At 47.0% G+C, this 22,478-nt stretch overlaps 1 protein-coding gene across 6 annotated transcripts in view; it reads left to right on the forward strand.

Moving 5' to 3' along the window:
- METAP1D (methionyl aminopeptidase type 1D, mitochondrial) overlaps positions 1–19,124 on the forward strand; it is a 100,418-nt gene extending 81,294 nt beyond the window's left edge. For 4 of the 6 annotated variants that reach the window (XM_083572170.1, XM_083572173.1, XM_083572176.1 and 1 more), the window contains 4 exons: positions 12,239–12,336; positions 16,695–16,742; positions 18,087–18,165; positions 18,372–19,124. In XM_083572170.1, the coding sequence (XP_083428296.1) occupies positions 12,239–12,336; positions 16,695–16,742; positions 18,087–18,165; positions 18,372–18,450 (304 nt within the window). In that variant the 3' untranslated portion in view covers positions 18,451–19,124. Of the gene's footprint in view, positions 1–8,652; positions 9,170–12,238; positions 12,337–16,694; positions 16,743–18,086; positions 18,166–18,371 lie in introns of those variants that run through there. The other 2 variants (XM_083572171.1, XM_083572172.1) reach the window with 2 other exon arrangements.
- The last annotated feature ends 3,354 nt before the right edge of the window (positions 19,125–22,478 follow it).

Here is a 22,478-nt window from a genome sequence, read left to right on the forward strand (position 1 = left end):
TGTGTGCAAAAAAATTATTGAAGTGCAAAGTCATGAATGGAGGAAAATGCAGAAGAAACCTAGTTTGTGCTGTTGATTAGCTTAGACAGACACTGGCCTTTGAAATAAATGTTACGTTCAGTTGAATTTCACTGTGCTGATTTGCCTACTTTCTAAAAGGAGGTGTGCTGGATGATTTGTGTAGTCATCTCTGCCTACCACCTAAATTTATTTGTGTTTAAAAAATGATTGGTTGCCTTGATATAGGAGTATGCAAAGTGATAACACAACACAAAATAAAAGTAAAAGAAGGTTTAAAAAAATGGGAAAAGAAAGCTATCTAGAAATTTACTGCACCATCATTTTTTAAATTGGTGGTAAAGTGGCTTGGCAGGCACCTCTGTAAGAAAGATACGCTATGACATGGAGTGCATTGGGCGCACTGCAAGGTCTAATTTCTTTATTAGGTATGGAACATGGAATGTGGTCTTTCCTAAAAAGACCAAAGAGTCCAAAGAAGTCCTTAGGCAAGAAAGTGCTCTTACAGACTGGTCCATCAGCAGGTCTACATCCCGCCGAGCTAACCAAGTACAACTCCTTATCAGAAGTTACAATCTCATATCAAAGCATCTTAGCTCAAATAGCATCGTGCCCAGAACTCCAGTATGATATGAAGCAGGAAAAAACTCAAGGACTTTGCTCACACAGCTCTCCTGGGACAACTATTTAACCTTGGCTTTAAGATATCTGTGGATGGAGATGCCCCCACATCCTTAAGCCAACCTCTGATGCTGCAACCACTACTCTTCTGGACATAAGGTTCTTTATTAATGTCCGGTTTAAATCTTTTTACCTTCAATTTGGGCTCATCATTATTTGTCTTGTGTGGTTACAGTAGACAAAGAGCTGCTGACCCTGATTCTGCTTAATTAAGGCAACTTTTCTATCTGACCATAGTTATCAAAAGAGGCACAATAATGAATTTTCTGCCATGAAATTGATAGTAGGCAATTTACGAACACAGTAGCCAGGGTGGTTTGAAGATCGATTATGGTGTGTTTAGAAAGGTTGGGATTCAGCCACATTGCTGTGTGTGCAGAACGAGGTCCACTCGTGCAAAGGATCTTGCCCCTTCTCCTCTCCCCCAAGTCCCCCAAAACCCCTAAATATGTTCTGGGAGTTTGAGGGGGGGAACCAAGAAGAAGCGTAGTGGGTGGATGGGGAGTCTTATTGCATGACCAGACCTTGTTCCCTACACTTGATACCCCACTTAGCACTATGGTGAATTCCACCCATGGAATTGTACTAAGTTGTCTCCTTAGTACAAGAACATCTGCCTATGCCAGGGGTCTCTCTTCTCCTCTCTTCCCATATTCCCCCACCTGCACACATCTGTTCTGTGTTACCACCACCACCACCCAATACTCGAAAGCAGATTTGGGTCACACACCACAAGGGCAGAAAGAAGAGGAAGTCCTGACTAATAGGACAACTTGATTGGATACCATAGATGGGGAAGGGTCCAGTGCCAACATGGACACAGTGCCTGCAAGTGGACTCCCATAGGCTCAATAGGCCTTGTTTTCTCCCCACACCACACATACACTTGCACACAGGCAACACACCGGGGCATTACAGTAAATGAGAGGGGCCTGCTCATGCCTCGGTCCTGTATATCTGAAGGAGCATTTCCACCCCCATTGTTCTGCCCAGACACTGAGGTCCAGCGCCGAGGGCCTTCTGGCGGTTCCCTCATTGTGAGAAGCCAAATTACAGGGAACCAGGCAGAGGGCCTTCTCGGTAGTGGCGCTCGCCCTGTGGAATGCCCTCCCACCAGATGTCAAAGAGAACAACAACTGCCAAACTTTTAGAAGACATCTGAAGGCAACCCTGTTTAGGGAAGCTTTTAATGTTTGATGTATCACTGTATTTTAATATTTGGTTGGAAGCTGCCCAGAGTGGCTGGGGAAGCCCAGCCATATGGGCGGGGTATAAATAATATATTATTATGCCACCCAGGTCCTTGGGCATCTTTCCAGTCTGCAGGATGAAATTCATTCAGACTCCACGTCAGAGAATAAAGAAGGGTCATGGCTCTATAGAGGCCGGTGGGAATTTTCTGTTTTTAGTACAGGCACAATAGGATTAGACTATGTCTGTAATATGCTCAAGGTCCAGGGTGACTAACAGCCTTTAATATATATAAGGTAAGATCAGTGGGTGACAGTTTTTTCTACAGACCTTTCCCCCACCTCACCCTTTGGTTTTGGTGGCATGCCCTCCTTTTTAAGACAGCAAGGGTGCTGTCTTAATTGCACATTAAAAATAAGCTAACATAAACCCAGAATCTTTGGGCATACAGAGTATGGGGATGGTTTAACATTGCAGTTTCTGCGCAGAGGTTGTACACACACCAGATTTCTCTATTCAGATTACATTTCCCTTAAGCTTTCATTACTGCTGTTCTGTCCGTTAAATGACAGACTAGCAGTGACCTATGTGTCTTGGTCTGCCTGAGCCCAGTGCAGTTAAAGTTCTTCAGATGAACTCACTCTTGTCCCAAAATAAAATAAAAAAGATGGGGAGGTTTTGTGTGAATGCAAGTAACACCCAAAGAATTGGTCTGGGATAAGCTTGTACAAACATTTGGAACCCAACTGCAAACTACAATAGAAGAAAAAGATGAGTCAGATCTCATCTTTCCAACAGGGGAGAGCAGACAAGGATTGTTTTCTAAGGTAAGCCAAGGAGGGAAAATGTGTCCCTCTTCAGTCAGGTGTAATTTGCAGCACAGTTGCACAGCATGAGACCTCACTTAGGCAGATGCCCATCTCTCTATTGTCAGCATAGATGCTGCATGGGATCTGCACCTCAGAAGTGTACTACACCGGTGGTTTGACTATTTAGACATTAACTTCTGCTCACTGCCGACTCACAACCGGCTTGTAAAGTAGTCAAGCTCTTAGCGGTGGTTCTGTGGTCCGTCAGAACTGTGTGCTGTTACTCTTGGGCTTTAGAGAACCTGAATTCATCTCTGGGGAGCTGTGAATAGGAATATGAACAACCCACTCGTTGAGAGGATGATTTTTAGAACCGTAAAGCACCCAAAAGTTTCAGTTGGTAGGTCTCACAATGAAAAAGAAACTCTTGGTTTTAATGCATTCCACGACCCCTTTAAGATGGGTTAATGGAGGGGTCATCATCCCTTTTCAGCCCATGGCATATTTGCAAATCAGAGAAACTGCCATGGTAAAGGTAAATGACCCCTGGACGGCTAGGTCCAGTCAAAGGCAACTATGGGATGCGGCTTTCATCTCGATTCAGGCTGAGGGAGCCTGTGTTCGTGTACAGACAGCTTTCCGAGTCATGTGGCTAGCATGACTAAACTGCTACTGGTGCACAGAGGACTGTGAGATGTGCCAGCGCACACGGAAACGCCGTTTATCTACCCGCTGCACCTGTACCTATTTATCTACTTGCACTGGCATGCTTTCAAACTGCTAGGTTGGCAGGAATTGGCACAGAGCAACAGGAGCTCACTCTGTTGCGGGGATTCGAACCGCCGACCTGATCGGCAAGCCCAAGAGGCTCAGGGGTTTAGACCACAGCGCCACCCGCTCCCCTTAAACTGCCATGGATATCCTACATAGCCCACAACCATGCACACACTGCAACTTATTTTGTTGGTTGCAAAATTATTATTATTACTACTAGTAGTATACCGCCCTATACCTGTAGATCTAAGGGCGGTTCACAAGATAAAATTCCAATAAGAAAAACACAAAATACATAATAAAAATAAGAACAGAAACAAACCAGTAATCCCCCCCCTTTAAAAGGGCGTCGGATGTCAATCAGCCCAAGGCCTGGTTAAAGAGACAAATCTAAATGGCCCTTGAATACTTTATTTCAAGTCTAATCTCATCAAAGGATGGGAGGGAACACTGTGGGCACCAGGGAAGGCTTCTTTGGGGGCATATGCACCCGTGGGCACCACTTTGGCCAACCCTGGCTTAGAGCCATTTGGCACTGAGCTCAGCTGTTTTGTGGCTCACATCCTGTGTGCCCCGTGGCGAAAGACACGTCAAAGAAATCTTCCTGCAGAAACCAACACTGAAAGCTACTAGAATATTCGCCAAACGTCCGTGAAATCACAGCAGGAAATAAAAAATGTGGTGGGTGTATGTTTCTTGTACCTACTCTTCCCCCATTGCCTATTCACCTGCCCTAATCACAACCCCCCCCCCCATTCTGCCATTTGTACACAGACATCCCACATTATTCTCATACTCTTATGTCTAATAGCTTCTCACCAATACAATAGTTGTAGCTCCTTGTGTACAGGACACACAGGCGCTGATGAGCTAACGGCAAATTCCATATAAATTTTACAACGTTTTTTAAAAAAGCATTTTCATAGCGTTTTAAAAATCTGTGTAGATCCAGCCTATATCAGTTTCCAACAACAGAATACAGCCCCACCTGTAAGTTCTTCATGCTAGCAGCTTAGCTTGTTAGCAGTCAGTAAGAAGCATTATTGGCATGTGGTACAATTATGTCTGCTCATTGTTTTGTGTTATTGTGAGCCACTTTGAGCTCAGTGTTGTTCAGAAAAGCAGAATACAAATACTAAGTCAAAACATATCAGCATTCTGTTACATCACAGACCTTCAGGCAGTAACAAGGCATAGAGCATCTTTGCAATGAAATAAAACCAGACTTCTGTCTTGCAGCCAATAGGGATATTTGTGTGGTTTTACCTCCAGTGTATGTTGACTTTGGGTTTTTTTTGGGGGGGGCAGATTTGTTAGGCCACAATATGTAGTGATTGGAAAACCACAACCTGCAGAAATCTGGTTTCTACCTAACTCTTAAAGGATACAGGATAAAGGATGATGTCTGAAGTATTTGCAGCCTTCCACCCCCCATGAAAACTCCTCTATATTTGGTAGCTGTAAGGGAATCTGCCAAGAGGCAGAGGCGTTTGCATATTTGTGACATATTTGTCTGAACAGAGTGAGAGTAATGCTTCCTGTCGAGACAAATTGATTTTATTTATTAAAGATGCTGAAACAATTGTTGAGAGGGGCAGTGTAGAAAAGTAAACCCGAGCAGCAGCAACAAAAAAAGTCCAACGTTTGAAGAGCATGTGTCCTCCAGAGCTGCTTTTCTGCTCCGAAAATCCAACACCCCCCCAAAATTAGTGCAGCCTTAGTCTACATTTTTGATCTAGAAACCCCATGCTTCATTTGCTCCCAGACATCTGCTTTCCACAGCTCCCTTTCCCCTTGTCTTCTACCCATGCACTCAGTATGAGGGTGTGGCTGATTTTGCTTTCCCTTTGACTTTCCTTTCTTCATATCTCCATTTCCCATTGTTTCTTTCACTCCACGCTTTCCTGACTACAGTGGTACCTCAGGTTAAGAACTGAATTCATTCTGGAGGTCTGTTCTTAACCTGAAACTGTTCTTAACCTGAGGTATCACTTTAGCTAATGGGGCCTCCTGCTGCTGCTGCGCCACCGCTGCGCGATTTCTGTTCTCATCCTGAAGCAAAGTTCTTAACCTGAGGTACTATTTCTGGGTTAGCAGAGTCTGTAACCTGAAACACCACTGTATTTTGTGTCTCTTTCTCCAGGGCCCCTCTAACATTTCTGTCCCCCTCCCCTCTTCTCCCATTGGAAGCCTGCTCTGATCTTAAAATGTTGTGAGACTTTTTCAGATCTCCACCCCACAGTATCCTTTCCCCTCTGCCTTTCATGCTGTTGTCTCCGTCTCTTTGCTCAGCTTCTTGTTCATTGCCTACTTTGCACATGCCTACTCAGCCAGCTTGTCTCCGAGCTCCCAGCTTCCCTACTTCCTGAGATTTCTTCCCGCTTCTCACCCTGGCACACAAAACGTCTCCTCTCCCTGGGGCCAGTGTGCGGTTTAATCCCAGCCAAACTAGCAACCATCCCTTCCCTCATAGAAGCAGAACTGCAAACATGGACAGCTTTGCTCTCCCAGCATGTAGAAGGTTTGTAAACAATATTCCATGCTGTCACACCGGCTCAGCCAATCAGTATCAGAGGCTTCACTGGCAGAAACACAATGCAGTATGGATGTGCAATATACTGTATTGTTGTCACCTTTCACAATATTACATCCAATAATATCAAAGTTCTACTGTTCTGAATGGGCATTTCAGACATGCATTAGAAACTCTGCCGAAATGAATGGATTACACATTTACATCCTTAGATTATCATCTACTGACTAGTGATGATTAGAAGCCCATGCTTTAGCCAGCTGTTTTGCTTTGATTGATTTAAATAGTGTATATTTCAGACAACAGACTATATTTTGAATGAAAATACAATGTTCGGGAATTTTTTAAAAATTACGTTTAAAATTTTATTTTAACAAAGTAATAAAAATGTGCACCCCACCCCTGAGACCATTCCATTATAACTATCCAACCTCCCAAAATTTCAACACCTCTTGTGATGGTTTGACCCCTTTCCGTTTAAATGGTACAAATTCTACAAATACCTTCCATATCTCCTCAAAATAATTTCTCCTGCATATTCCCCGTCTTGCCTTAATAGCACATGTCAATTTATCATTAATAGCTATATCCCACACCTCTTTATACAATTCTTCCATTCTATATTCATCTTGCCCCTTCCACTTCCTAGCTATCATAACTCGTGCAGCTGTCAATAAATTTGTCAGCAAGTCCTCCATAGCCTGCGAACCTTCCACCCCCGTTGTAAATCGATAACAATGCTACCTCTGTACTTTTGGCCAGCTTTGACCCAGTGATTTCTGTTATCTCCTTAAACACCCTTTGCCAAAAAAAAATTGTACATATTTACACCCCCACCACATGTGAACATAAGTCCCCTCCGACATAGCACCGAATATTCCTTGTTTATTTGATTTAATCTTACTGGTGTTAAATCCCATATCCATACTAACTTACAGTAATTTTCTTTTATCCTTATAGACAACATTTTGTACGTTCATTTCTCTTACATTTTCCCTCAGCTTTGACTATTTACCTGCCCTGTTGTCTTTTTCCCCACACCTCTTTTAATTGATCCATTTCTACTAATATTTTATCAATTTCACTGGTTTCCCCTTTTATTACTATATTTTCTTCTTTGTCCATTGCTCCAGTTGTATACAGTTAAACAAAGTTATTTTACTTCCCGATAGAGTTCCTCTTATTTGTTCTTTGCTTCTCATTTTCTCCACCCATTCCTTTATTTTAAGTATTTTCTTCTCTTTCACTTCTTTTTCAATTTCCTTTTTAAAATTTACTGGGAAGGGGTGGGGTGGGGGGAAACTTCTGTTGCTGCTTTAGAGTAAAGCATGAAAAAGACAGTCTCCATTAGTGTGTCAAGATAAGCAGGAAGAAAAAGTCAGGCAAACCCAAATAGAAAATTGATTAAATTATTTTGGCACCAGCAAGCACACACTTGGAGAAAAGCAGAGAGATATACAAAGGCTTAGTGCTTCATGGGGGAATAATGAATCGCTTGTTCTTATCTCTTTTTTTCTGTTCATTTTTATGTGTTAAGTGAGAAAACTGTTAACTTCCTAGCTTCTCATTTCTACTGCTCTTTTCGGTGACTCTAGTGAAACAATTGCGTTTTTAAAAAAACACCTCTCAAATCCTAGTGAGATTTTTTTTGGGGGGGGGGGAAAGAAAAGAAAAATCTTTTAACTTCCATGTTCCTGCTTCTTTGTGTCATTACTTAACTCCCTGTGAGTATTTAGGAGATCCATAAAGACATTTGAGCTATCATACATTTGAGATCTATACTCTGCTGTGCTCCAGAATCAAACAAAATACTGTAATAGCTAAAGATTTTTTTTGTTGGTGTGGTAGGCAAGCAGTAGCTAATCTATAGGGCCTGTTCAAAAAAAAAAATCCATTCAAGGTGTTATCTGTGAGCAACATTAAAAGTTATTGACCTAGTTCTTCACTCTCCCACTTTCCAGCTCTGGGGTGCCATTCACTGTAATGGCAGCGCTATTGTAGTGGCAGCACATTCTTGAGCAATGGGGCAAATGTGTGGGCAGATGCAACAAAAGCTCCATGTAAATAGACCCAGAGGAAGGAATCAAGTCCTCACCTTCACGGGCAGATAGGGCGATTTATTTGAAATCAAACTGGCAAGTATAGTCAACTTTTTTCAAAATAAAATAAATGTAGCTTCTTTAAATGCCTCGACCCTTGGGCTTCTGCTAAGCTCATAAACTGTGTGGAAATCAAAGCCCCTGTGTGAAAGACAGGGAAGGGGAAATCTCAAAGGGTGAGAGGCTGGGATAAGAGAGGGGCACCCCCAGGTGAGAGCAAGAAGGATACCCCCCTTTTCTGGATGGGTCAAAAGTTAAGATATGTTTGTGAGAGAGGATCCTGCATTTTTCTATCTCTTCTATCTTTTCTTTGTTCTTTTATTCTCTTATTTGTGTGTGTGTGTGTAACTAGCTTGTCTTTTATTGTACTGTGAAAAGTGTTAATGAATATATACAATGTTACCTCGGTTTTCGAACGTCTCCATTGACGAACATTTTGGAACTCGAACACCGAAAACCCAGACCTAAGGGCTTCCATTCTGAACACGCCTCGGAAGTTGAACGGCTTCCGCTTAGCATTTCTCAATTTTCTCAATTAAATTTGCAGACTGCCCTTTGCACCTTGGTTTTCGAACGTTTCAGAACTCCAACGGTCTTCCAGAACGAATTACGTTCGAAAACTGAGGTACCGTGTGTGTGTGTGTGTGTGTGTGTGTGTGTGTGTGTGTGTTATCACATGCCCACTGCAAATAACACAGGATGGTGGCTCTGTTAAAAGAGGTAATTGCAACATTTCCACATCAAAAGTATATCCGTGGCAGAGTTTATGAATGCAGTCTCTCATGCCTTCCATATACACGCTGACATACTACTGTGCTCATTTCAAGAGTAAAAGGTAAAGATAAAGGACCCCTGGATGGTTATGTCCAATCAAAAGCGACTATGGGGTGTGGCACTCATCTCGCTTTCAGGCTGAGGGAGCCGGTGTTTGTCCACAGACAGATTTCCAGGTCACGTGGCCAGCATGACTAAACTGCTGCTGGCGCAATGGAACACCATAACAGAAACCAGAGCGCACGGAAACACCGTTTACCTTCCTGCCACAGTGCTACCTATTTATCTACTTGCACTGGTGCGCTTTCGAACTGCTAGGTTGGCAGAAGTTGGGACAGAGCAACGGGAGCTCAGGCCGTCGTGCAGAACCTTCCGATCGGCAAGCCCAAGAGGCTCAGGGGTTTAGACCACAGCACCACCCATGTCTGTGTTGTAGGAAACTACAACTGCCATTTCTTGTCTCTATGGATCTCTTAAGTGAGGCTTTTGTGGAGCGGGAATTGGAGTAAGTGGGAACCTAGACTTTCATCCAATCCACTTTCATTCCATGCAGTTCCCGTTTAAGTGGTGATGGTGGTATTCTTAAATTCCAGGAAAAGTGCCCAAAGAGTCTTCTGATTGAAGACCTCCGTTTCTGTTCCGCAAAACATGTCGGCCATCTGCCATGTATAAAAATAGGGAAATGTGAAAATATATTTCACACTGATTAGGCACTGCAGCCCAGTGGTGGAGCTTCATGCTCCGGCACTGGGGGGCGGAGAGCAGGCGGGGGCAGGGCTGCTACGTGTCCTAGGGGCGGGGGGCGCCTCCTGGGGTGGGGCACGTTGCCTGCAGGGGCAAGGCACAGGCAGGGGGGCAGCTGCGATGGCACCCTACTGGGATTGCGCTGCCGGGGGAGGTGCGCTCCCCCCGCACTCCTCTTTCTCCGCCAGTGCTGCAGCCCAAACACTGAAATGAGGACAGCAGCGAACTCTGGAGAACCTTGAGTTTTGCAGAACTATTTAAAAATCCTTTTTTTTAAAAAAATAGCAAAATAGTCCTCTACCCCTTTCCTTAAAAACACAATATAATAGAGCAAGGAGTCGATTGGTTTGGCTTGAACTCTGAAATGAAGTACAGTGGTGCCTCGCAAGACGAAATTAATTCGTTCCGCAAGTTTTTTCTTCTTGCGAGTTTTTCGTCTTGCGAAGCACGGTTTCCCATAGGAATGCATTGAAAATCAATTAATGCGTTCCTATGGAGACCGCTTGCCAGGCTGGCGGTGCGGAGAAGGGCTTTTCTCCCCACCGCAAGCCTTCAGGACAGGTACGGGAACAGAGGGGAAGGCGCGCAGCGCTTCTCCTCTGTTCCCGGGGCTTGCGGTGGGAGGAGGGTTTTTCCTCCCCACCGCCAACATTCAGAACAGCATTCTGAATGTTGGCGGTGGGAAGGAAAACCCTCCTCCCACCGCAAGTCTTCAGGACAGCCATCCGAAGGCTGGCACGGGGAGAAGGTCTCTCCGCCCCACCGCCAGCCTTCGGAGGAGGTCCGAGGACAGTCGGGAAGACGCGCTGCGCTTCCCCGCTGTCCTGGAGATTTCCCTATGGGCTTTTGTCTTGCGAAGCGCATCGAAAAACAGAAAACCCTTTCGTCTAGCGGGTTTTTCGTCTTGCGAGGCGTTCGTCTTGCGGGGCACCACTGTACTCCTGTCACAAGGTGAGAATGTACTGCAACATTTCATCTATGTTCTATAGCCAGATTAAATACCCTTTGACGCAGTATGTTTCACTTCCAAGAGCCATGCTTAGTTCAGATGCTTCTCTTGAACTAACGGCATTTGCCAGTAGTTACTCCTTTTACTCCCAGCCTGTTATAATGGACGATACAAGTTCACCCAGGTACCCGGTATAAAAGATCCCTCAAACCACCCTCACTGAACCGGGTTTTTTTGTGGGTTGTAAACCACAGAGCCTAGGGCTTGCTGATCAGAAGGTCGACGGTTCGAATCCCCGTTGCTCGGTCCCTGCTCCTGCCAACCTAGCAGTTCAAAAGCACATCAAAGTGCAAGTAGATAAATGGGTACCGCTCCGGCAGGAAGGTAACCGGCGTTTCCATGCGCTGCTCTGGTTCGCCAGAAGTGGCTTAGTCATGCTGGCCACATGACCCGGAAGCTGTACACCGGCTCCCTCGGTCAATGAAGCGAGATGAGCGCCGCAACCCCAGAGTCGGTCACGACTGGACCTAATGGTCAGGGATCCCTTTAGCTTGTATCTTAATGCTGTGGAAACTGAAGCTCGTTAGCAAATTGCCAGCCTGTGCAAATTTGTGTTCTACTCTGGGAAAATATTGACCTTTTCTATTAAAATATATATATTAATTTACCGGTGTCAACTCCACTGTAAACTTGGCAGTTTAAAAGTACTTGGGAATGCAACCTAAAGATTTTGTCCACTCGGCAATTGTGGTGGCTGCATTGTTCTGTCCAAATGCATTAAAATGGCACCTGAGGAGAGAGGTGCTCAACCATGCCTATTTGCTGTGATGACGGCCTTCAGGGAGAGTAACAATTTGGTTTTTATTAATATCAGATGTACTCTCAGAGTCGAAAGAGCTTGCTTGGGGAGGGGCAATGGCTTCATTTTAAGGCAGGCTCCTTTGTGTGCTGAAGTGCACACATTAAGTCTCCAATTAAAAGGATCTCAGCGGACCCTGAAGAGCTGGCTGCTGGTTGGAACTGATGCTACTGAGCTCGATGGAACCAATGAGCCGACGCGGTACAAGGGAGCATCACATCGGGGGCTATCAAAATAGCATTTGTGCCTCCTCCCGATTTGTGCCTGGATTTGTAGAAGAAATGATTTGGGGTTTGTCTTTCAGCTTGGCACTAATGCTCACACCGATGCGATGATTGGTAGAACTTTAAAAAGCGTTGCCTGCTTAGTTACCCTATGTCCAGTCCCATGATAAACATTACTTTGCTTTTAAAGGGTTGTTTGGTTTTTTAGTACCCTGTGAAAGAAGATTCCTTTCTTGTCTTCCGAAGCCCCAAAACTCACTGCTAAAGTTACCCACCTTATTGTGTCTTCCTGGGACAGAGATCTTTTTATGGGAGGCCACAATCTTTTTAAAGACAGTGTTTGCTATTCCGTAGGTAAGCACATTGGAAATGTGACAGAATGGTTACATTGCTCAAAGACGTCGTTTAACCCGCAGCGAACTTGCAGCACTGAAATTTCCTGAACCGGGGGAAGTCCCTAATGGGTTAATTGAAACAAGCGTGAATACATATCTGAAGAGATTTAATGTTTGATTCATTCTTTGAAATCTGGAGTGTCTTTTTCTTTCCTATTAAATGCTTTCACTTTTGCTCTCCTTTAAAGCCATATAGCCCGTCAGAATGATTTACGAGTGTGCCCCTACTTCGTTGGGCATGGGATAGGATCTTACTTCCACGGTCACCCGGAAGTTTGGCATCATGGTAAGACGGTTCCTCCATCATGGGTTCATGAGCCTTGCACTTGAGTGTTCACATGCAGGAGATGTGTTCCTCCTTTCCAGCTTAAAAAAGAAGAAGGGGGGGGGGAATGCTAGTGGGAAATAGTCTTAAAACAGCCAGTGTGGTGCCCTCCAAATGTTATTGGACTACAACTCCCATCAGCCCCAATTAGCATGGCCAGTAGCCAGGAATGATGGATGTCGTAGTCCAACCACATTGGAAAAGCTGAAGTCTGCACTTGTCACGTCCGGCACAATTGCACAAGCCTGCATGTATCAAAAGACACTGGGGATTGTTTGCAGGAGTGTTCTTGAGGAGTAGTCTAGGACCCTTGAGCCCTGCCTCTTTTATGCTGGGCCCTATATCTCCTATCCTTCCCTGCCCTTATTTGTATTCATGTTTATTTCACATAAAGGGACTCCCAGCCTTGCTGCAAAGCTCAGCGCTGGTGAGACCCCAGCCACCAGCCACCTGAATGTGCTCAGAGAGACCTGATCTTGCATTGATACATATAAATTAGCATGTGCTCATTTTCATAATGGGTCTGTACCCTGAATCTTTTTAAATATCTAGCAGCACCCCTGGCTGAGCGAGACTGTTAAAATTACAACAACAAAACACAAACCTCGGGTGCATTACTGATCTCAACAGTTTCCGGAGTTGCATTTTGTTTGAGGTTCTCCCTGTTAGGATATAGTTCCATTCCACCTTAAAAGGGTACAGGCATGACGTTTGTGTATCACATGCCTGTTTACTTCCAGCTCTCGCGGGGAACTTCTGTTGCATGTAGCATGTGCATGTGATACACAAACGTCATGCCTGTACCCTTTTAAGGTGGAATGGAACTAAATCCTGACACTCCCCACCTCCAAACAGACTCCAGTTCCCATCAGCCACAGCCAACATAATCAGTAGCCAGGGATTATGGAAGTTTTACTCCATAACATCTGATTTCTGAGTATGCCCCCTACTTGGTTGGTCATGGGATCAGAGCCGTCTTTCCCATTGGTGTTAGTGGTTCGTTGCGCCAGGGCGCCGGCCTCTCAGGGGCGCCCTAGCGAGTGGGGGAGCTGCGCGGCTTTGCCGGCAGCCTCCCCTTTCCCTGCACGCCCGCCAGCTGTGCCCTGCCAACTATATGGCTGGCGGACGGGCAGCTTCCCTCCCCAGCCTCTGCATCTGCTAAAGATGGTCCTGGTCATTGTCCTCCTGCTTTGCGCCCGGACGCCAGAGAGCTTGACCGCCAGCGTGTTTTCCTGCTTGATCGCTGCCATCACACCGGGGATCGGGGCCATGAGGGAGGCAGAGGACATTTTCCACCACCCCCTCCCTTGTTTTGGAGTTGCCAGGTGGGGCGCCAGATATGCTTAAGATGGCCCTGCATGGGATAGGATCTTACTTCCACTGCCACCTGTATGTTTGACATCATGGTAAGAAGGCCCTTGCATTAGCTACCCCTGCTTTAGACTGAAGGGATATCTACTGTTGCGAGTTAGTTTGGTTGTGGGGGATGTTGCGTGGTTGTTTTAAGGTTTTGACGTGTTGCAAGACTATAGGGCAGCGTGGTCAACGTGCCTTCCAGATAATTGTTTGATTACAACTCTCATCAGCCCTAGCCAGCATGACCAATGATTAGGAATTAAAGTCCAATAACACTGGGACTACCCCAACTCTCACTACCTTCTGGGAAACATGGGCTGGAGGATTTTCTTACGTATAAAGTCATCACGATCTTTAACTGCTTGAGTCAGCTTTACCATTCCCATCTATCGTGCTAAACAGGCTGGTGTGGAGAGTTTGCAGAGAGAAGTTGAATTCCCGGTGACCACAGCATCAAGAGAGGACTTTGGGATCACAGCTGAAACACACAGCTTTTGTGTTGCCCTTTGGAGGCTGTCCATTGTTTAACTGAAAGCTGTGGCAGGGTGACATTTCGAAGGCAGCGTATTTAGCCTCCATTTCTGCAGATAGGACTTGAGTGTTTTGGTTGCAAACAGGGACCCTCTCCTGGAGTGCCAAGCTGAAGTGCTTTTGCTCTCCCTGATGCATCTTCTGAAATAAGCTGTTGCTTACAAAAGTTCGTGCCGCAACCAATCTATTGTTGGCATCTGTCTGTCTCGAGAGACAATGGAGTGTGCCTCCAGGGGTGAAGTCGGACCACTGTGTTAGCAGCACCAAAGTGACCTCCCCTGAGCGCAAGCCTGGGCAGTGTGTATAGAGGTCCTGAGCTACCCAGAGAACAAGACTCCCCTCTCAGCCTCGCTGATGTGGTCCAAAGGAAAGCAGAGCAATAGGTTTGGCACCAGCTTGGCTGCAGGGAGTTGCTGGAAGGAAGTGTACAAGGCACCATCCAACTGTCTTAGGGACTCCACTCTCAATTTATGTAAGGTTTACTCCTTAGCCTTTTCTTCTCCTGAAGATATCCCACAAGGCAGGAGAGGTTTAGGATCAGAATGTTCCTTCTCCTAGGTGGGCTATCTTCCCAAGTGGATGAGCCCCATCTGCCCCTTACTTTCCTCTCCATCACGTGCGGAAACTGCCTTCTTGCCCATTGGACCCACTATGGGCTAAGTTCACCCTTAACACTGGGCTCTCTGAAATTAGAGTGGAGCTTTGAGGATAATCTGAATTGAACCCTGCCCAGTAATTCAGTATCATTTGACAAATAAGAGCCAGGATTTAGGGTCCGGGTGTGTCTGCCCTCCCCAAGTAGACTCTGGTTCCTGTAGCTATTGCCCTTAGAATCATAGAGTTGGAAGAGGCTCCTTGACTTTTTTAGCTGAACTGAGAAAGGACGACACAAGATTCGCTTGTGAGATTCTTACTGACACTGGGGCGAGTATTGGAAGAAGCAGATCAGAAGCTCCAACTTTTCTTTGATGCAGAGTGACACTCACTTCCTTTGTTGTGGTCTCCCCTCCGAATAGAATTGTGAATCAACTTTGTACAGCAGCAAAACCATGCCCAGGGCTCAGTGTTGTTAATAAAAGTCAACTCCTGGCAATCGCCCCAACCTCACCCTTTTGGTTACATAGGCACTTGGAAAGCAAAGAGCTAGGACAGAAGTGGGCAGGGGTGGGGGTTAGGAGGGGAACCCAGAATTCGACCCTCACAATCCAAATTGATATCACACAAAGAGAGACAAACAGAAGGGAGGAGAAGACAATCTCATGTTCCAGCATTTTTGCACATTGCTCCAGAGCAGGTCCTATCACTTTACATACTTCCAGCTGAAGGTGCTGAGGGAGAAAGCAGGTGTTGGTACAATGAGAACCTACTGCAGGTGCATTCCGGATGTTGGACTTCAGATCCCATAATCCATGACTATTGGGGCTGTGCTGGTGAGAGCTACAATATCTGGAGGGCTCCACGTTGGCTACCCCTGTTGTTAGGTAAAGATAAAGGTACCCCTGCCCGTACGGGCCAGTCTTGCCAGACTCTAGGGTTGTGCGCTCATCTCACTCTAGAGGCCGGGAGCCAGCGCTGTCTGCAGACACTTCCGGGTCACGTGGCCAGCGTGACAAGCTGCATCTGGCGAGCCAGCGCAGCACACGGAACGCCGTTTACCTTCCCGCTGGTAAGCGGTCCCTATTTATCTACTTGCACCCGGGGGTGCTTTCGAACTGCTAGGTTGGCAGGCGCTGGGACCGAACGACGGGACCGAACGACGGGAGCGCACCCCACCGCGGGGATTCGAACCGCCGACCATACGATCGGCAAGTCCTAGGCGCTGAGGTTTTACCCACAGCGCCACCCGCGTCCCACCCCTGTTGTTAGTGCCTCCTTATAATTCAGAAATGCTTCTGTTTGCTTTTGCTTCAAGGGAAACAAAACTTAGCAGTTGGACAATGATTGCTTTTGATTTGATTTGATTTTTAAAAAAGAAAAAGTGTTTTTCCACCTTCAGTTTAAAAAAATAATAATTCTGAAACATGGTGAGGTGGGGTGGCTTTAAGTTAAAAACTCACAGAGTTGCAAAGCAGCCTGAATTTATTTTCTTCCTGATCTCCTCTCCCCCCCCCCACCTCTTTCTGCATCACTGAAATCCACCAGCTAACGGGGGTTAACTCTGCCCTTGGTGACCAGGGTTGCAACAACTGAATGCTCGAATTGGGCTGCAATGTCTCGAATTGGGAATAATTCGCTATATGGGCAAGACGGAGAGCGATTTGGACCTTTTTGAGGAATGGGTGAGGTGTGCTTCGTTTTCAGGCCACCACTACCTCAAATACTAAAAAGAAACTCTGCTCCCCAAAAAGGATTGCAGATATACTCTACTGAGGGCGGGCGCGCAATTTTCCCCCTTGTAATTGAAACGCTTCTTTTTTCTCTCCACTCCACAGAGAACGAAAGCGATTTGTTAATGCAAGAGGGCATGGCGTTCACAATAGGTTAGTTGCGGTTTGTATCGAAAAGGGGAGCCACCTTCTATTCGGATTGACTCAAAATCGCCAGGTTTTTGTTTTTGTTTTGAAGGCATTCGGTGCGTTCCCCTGGCCCCGGTCTGCATAGCTTGCTTGTTTGTACTGGGTATGTGATTTTTTTAATTCCACCTCTCCCCAACCCTCCAGTTTTAGCCCCGATCCAGCCAGAGTGAGTTGCAACCAGTCACAACGGCTGTCGCACCCTCGGAGCCTCTTACTGTTACCGATGTGCGCGCATTAATCCTCGGAAGTAAAACGAAGTTTACGCAGCGCGTTGGTCCCCTGCCCATATAGAACCGCAGAACTGTAGGGTTAGAAAGGGGTTCCCCAGGATCATCCAGCCCAACCCCCCTGCAATGCAGGAATCTCAACTCCTTAAAGACCCTCCGAAGAAGGAGAGTTCACCACCACCTCCGGAGGAAGTCCCCCTTCCCTAGATGAGTGTTTACCCTCCCAACAGCCCTGCAGAGTTGGTCGTTTCGACGGAAGTGCGTGGAACAAATCGAGGGGGGGAGAGGAGGGGAAGAGATGGAAATTCCTCAGTCCATCAAAATGACAGATGTGACCTGCGCTTTGGCAAGCCGCGCGGTTTGAGGAGCTGGGTTTGCCGCAAGAGCACAATCTAAAGTCTCTGTGCGTGTGTCCCCCACCCCCCAAAAATGCAATGTTAATCACCCTTCTCTCTCTCTCTCTGGGAATGATTGGGCCCTTTATTGTAGACCCAGGAGCTGCTGCTCCCTCGTTTTGAGCTCTGCTGAGTTCTGAGTAGCCAGGCAGCAGCCCTCGCCTTGGCGACTGAGCTTCATCCTAAATACCAATCATAGGGGGCGAAGGGGGGAAAAATGTGTTCCGCGCTCACGGCGCGCCTAAATGGCGCGGCAATTAGAGGAAAATAAGAAAATTGTTGTTTTGCTGATTTAATGAACATTTTAAAGCCTGCTCTTAAAGGGGGGGGGGGAAAAACAACAACTAATATTTCTATCCTATCTGCTGTTTGGAGGAGAGCGGCTGGCGCTTTGGCTGTTATGATCCATGGGGATCTTAATTAAAGCTTGATTAAAATGCCCTTCTTCGCACTTTAAAAACAGAAGACACCCAAGTTCAAGCCTGAAGGTTGCCACTTTCTCCTCCTCAGTTCAGGGGCTGCTTTCTTTGGTTTTATTTTTAGGCTGTTTCCAATGTGGTGGGGGACGGGGAACGCACAGTAAAAATAAAATATCGGGTATTTTGCCTGGGTCCAGAATAGATTTGGCTTGCAGGCCAGTGGACAAACTCTTACCTCGTTTCTGTTTTATTTTTGCTGCATGGCAGAACCAATCCTCATGGAAGGATCTTACGAATTTAAAATCCTAAAGGACAAATGGACCGCAGTATCCGTGGACAATAAAAGGTGCCTACTTTTCTTTTCTTTTTTAAAAAAGTTGTAGTTTGTTGTTTAGTTTTAAATCGGTTTTATCTCTCTCTGGCTAGGGGAAAGAGCGGAAGCTGCCTCCTTGAGTGGTTTTCTTTCGAAATTATATATCTCTCCGCCAGTAAATAAAACTCGGTTACTCTTTGGCCCCTTGGCCACTTACTGCGTCTGCTTGTGTGTTTCAGATCTGCCCAGTTCGAGCACACCGTCGTTATTACTTCGAGAGGAGCAGAAATCCTGACCCAAGTAGCCGGGGAGAGCTAAGGCGCAGCTGGGCACGCGTGGCGAGGAAAACTCGCCGGGCAGAGCCAGGGAGGAGGAGGAGGAGCGCGAGGAAAGCGCCCCAACTTGGAGGCGACTCCAGGGGACCCTCAAGAGGAGACGCTCCAACGCATCGGATTTATTTCTTGGATCAGGCCCAACGAGCTGGGTGGAATCTGGCGAGGCCAGAGGGAAAGTTGCCATGGGGAACGGTCCCCTAAAAGACAAGAAAGGAGGCGGGGGAAGAAGAAGAAGATTCTCATTTCTCTTCCAGCAGAGAGATGCTGGACAAAGACGCAGAGCGCAGCGCCTCAATTTCCCAAATGCAATTGAGCATCGCTCTCGTTTGCTCAAAGAGCCGAACTCTGCAGCAAGATTTTCCCCACCACCCTCCATATTTTTCTCGTTCTTAAATTAATTTAACTTCTTGGCGCTATAAGGTCTCCTCCCGCTCCTTCACTCCCTTAGATTTGGCGCTTGGCAGCTGTGACATCTAAACACGGGTGTGTGTGTGTGTGTATCGCGTTTCTTCCAGGTTTAGAGTTCTCTTCTGCGTGTTTCCAGAGTTTGACGTATGTAGGGAGTGTGCACAGGCACTCTCCGCGGAGAAAAGGTGTAAAACCACTTTCCGAAAAGAACAACAGCAACAAAAATACAACAACTTTAAAACAAAACAAGCGCTTTTGTTCTTGTAGACGCGTTCTTGGTACAACAATCGCGTTTTGGGATTCTTTCGTTGCTTTCAAAAAACCGCTGTGACTTTTTAGAAACGATTTATAAAACGTTCACTGATTTTTTTTACCCCAAATATTGGAAAGCAGCTCTCTGCTTGCCTTATTGCGGGGAGGTGGGTGAGGTATAATAATCCTCCCTTTTCCTGGCTTTTAGGTGGGAAGCTGGTCTAGTAAACATACCTTTCTTCCTCCTTTTCAGTTCTGCTTTTAGGAAGACATTGTGTTTTGCCTTCGTTTTGTGTGTGTGTGAATTTGCACAGGGCGGCCTTCTGCTCCCAGATGGGCAGCCTCACATGCTGGGAAGAGATTTGTTTATTTGTATTGGGTAGGTTGGCTGGAGAGGGGTGGGGAGGGGAGAATGGGGAGGGGGGAAGAGACTGTCCTCTGATCTGCCCGCCTCAGAATCAAATCTCCAGCTGCCCCCAAACCCCAAGCTGAGAGCCCAAAGGAGGAAGGAAGGGGTTTGATGATCTGCAATTAGGTGCTTCCTAATCACGCCGCCTGAATGCAGAAAAGGAAGCGTTTTGAGATTCAAATTGGGTTCCAAAAAAAAAAAAAAAAAGCGAGAGGAGGGTGCTTTGACGGCTGACACACACCCGCTTCGAGGATCAAGCGCTCCCCTGGACTGTCCTGGCTGGCAGCCCTCGGGAGATGAAAAGGGCTCTCTAAGAGAGGGCTCTCCCCCGGCACATATGCACGCACGCGCCCTGCCCGGCCAGACTAGGGCGCACAGCAGCCTTTGCTGCCTGCCGGAGAGGTGCGGGCGACAGCTCCGCTTCCCTTTCAAAGGCGGCTGTGCGCGGCTGTGTGTGGTGGCCGCGGGGAGGCCGAGGACATTTCCGCTGTGGTTTTGTTTGGGTGTTTGCTGCTGCTGCCTGAGTCCTTGCAAAGTGACAGCTTTTATTTTGTTCCTTTTGCAGTGGGCTGGGGTTTTCGGGCAGCTTGCAATTCTTAGAGACGAGAGATAGAGAGAGAATTGGGTGTGGAACCTTGGCCAGGCATTTTTAAACAAAAAAAGAAGAGGAAATAACAAACCAACAACAACAGTAGCCCGCCAATCTGTCTGGGTTGCCCCAGCCACTCTGGGCGGCTTCCAACATCTATAAAAACATAATAAAACAGTAAACATTAGAAGGCTTCCCTATACAGGACTGTCTTTTCAGACCAAACACCACTTCTCACGACTCCTTAGATCGGAGCTTCAAGGCCAAGTGGGACCTTCCTAGCTGTAAAAATATTAACTCGAGTTGATTTGCCGCCGCCAGACTAGACGAGCAAGCCTCCCCCTGCCCAACTCAGACGCGTGGTGAGCCTTGCGCCTCTCAGACACTGCCTCGCAGCCTAAACCAGTGGCGTAGCGTGGGTTGTCAGCACCCGGGGCAAGGCAAGTAATTTGCACCCCTAACCCGTGGATTTGCGCCCCCTAACCCTAACCCCCAGATGTTGCGCCCGGTGCGGCCGGCCCCCCCTGCACTCCCCACGCTACGCCACTGGCCTAAACTACTTCGCGGGGTTGTTGTGAGGTTACAGTTGGGGGAGGGGGAGATCCGCGTAGGCCACCTCCAGCTCCCTGGGGGAAAGGTGGGGTAAGAAATGAAATAAGAAGTAAACAAATGTAACCGCCAGGCTACGGTGGGATTGCGCCCCATCTGCGCGCCTCGGAGCGCAATCCTATACTGAACACGCTTACTCGAATAGAAACCCCTGGGAGTTCAATGGGGCTTCTTGGCCAGGGAAGTGGGTACAGGATTTCCCCCAGCGCGCGCAAAGGGGGCATCAGCCCCAAGGTGACTTAATTGGGAGTTATGGGTCTGATTTGGGGGCTGCTATGATCCTGTAAACAACTTTAAACAGACGGAAGTTTCGCTAAATCTAGTTGTGCCCAAAAGAAGTAAGAGTTCTCAATGGGATATTATCCTCAGCTAAATGCGTATAGGATTGCATCGTTTATGAACTGAAAATGAAAGACCGATGTTTAAGGATAAGGATTGCTGTTTAATAGTTCTGTATTGGGTGGGGGAAAGGAGAGGAAACTCTTTTAAGTAACCCGACTCAAAAGCTCTGGAATCAATAATAGCTGAGTTTAAAGAGAGGGCCGGAGTCTCTGCTTCTGCCTTCGGTGGGTACAAGCCAGCCAGAGCTGCGCGCTTGGACACCCCATCCTGGTCCAAGGGTTAAGCGCGTCTCTCATTCCCCTGGAATCAGTGGGACATACACGAACTTATTGTGCGGCCCTACGCGGGTGTCTGGGCAGAAGGGAACCCCACTAAGGTCAACAGGATTTGCTCCCAGCCAAGAGCGCACCTCCAGTTGGCAGCCTGACGTGGCCTGGATCAGGCCTGGCCAATGCACTGAAAAGTGACAATCCTATGCACGCATCTTGGGAAAGAAGCCTCACTGCTGCGCTCGTGGAAACTCAGCCCGAGAATCATGGGATTGTAGAGGTAGAAGGGGGCTCCCGAGGGTCATCTAGTCCAACCCCTTGCAGTGCCGCAATCTTTTGCCCAAGGTGGCGCTCGAACCCACAACCCTAGAGTCTTATGCTCTACTTTAAAGCTACTTTAAAATTACCCGTCATGATTTCTGTTTCTTGTGGGCTCTTCACACCAGCCCTGGGAAGCCAGGCTGAGAATATTCCCATTTCACAGATTATAACTGAGGCTAAGAACCGGTGTCTTCTCCAAGGCGGTACAATATTCATTGTGGTTTATTATCCCTGCCACCCCAGAAGGCCGCGCTATCCCGCATCCCCTGGTGGGCTCTACTCTGTTTCTGACTAGAATCCTGAGGTCCAGAAACCACATCCAAGCGCCAAACAGAAGCTAAATGGGTGAGCGATGGGGCGGGGGGAACCACCAAGTGCAAATGGGGGCTCAGGGACCACGAGATCCAGTTACCTGCTGGAGCCCAGGAGACTTCGTGTACACTGAGACGTGTAAACGCTGCTGCTGTGTACACATACGCATCTATAGCAGGGTTTCTTGCTACAGGTTGGCGGAATCTGCCCTGTTGCCATTGTGAAGAGGTTACGAGTCAGAAACTCACCCAGCCATCTAGTGGCAGAATCAGATCCCTTAGAAACTGCCGGAAAGGATCCTGCAGAGAGATCCCTTGAACACCAAAGAACACCCTTGGGGTTTTCAGAAGCAGTAACGACAGCAGCCAGTCGTCTCCATCAGAGGCTTCTGTCTGCTGCTGCGACATTATTAGTTTTTTAAACTTGGGAGTCAAAGCCATTGAGCTCAACGGGATTTTACTTCTGAGTAAGCCTTGAGGGGCTTGCGCTCTAATGCGTCG

This window comes from Podarcis filfolensis, assembly GCF_964270895.1.
Source record: "Podarcis filfolensis genome assembly, chromosome: 1".
Lineage (NCBI taxonomy): Eukaryota > Metazoa > Chordata > Lepidosauria > Squamata > Lacertidae > Podarcis > Podarcis filfolensis.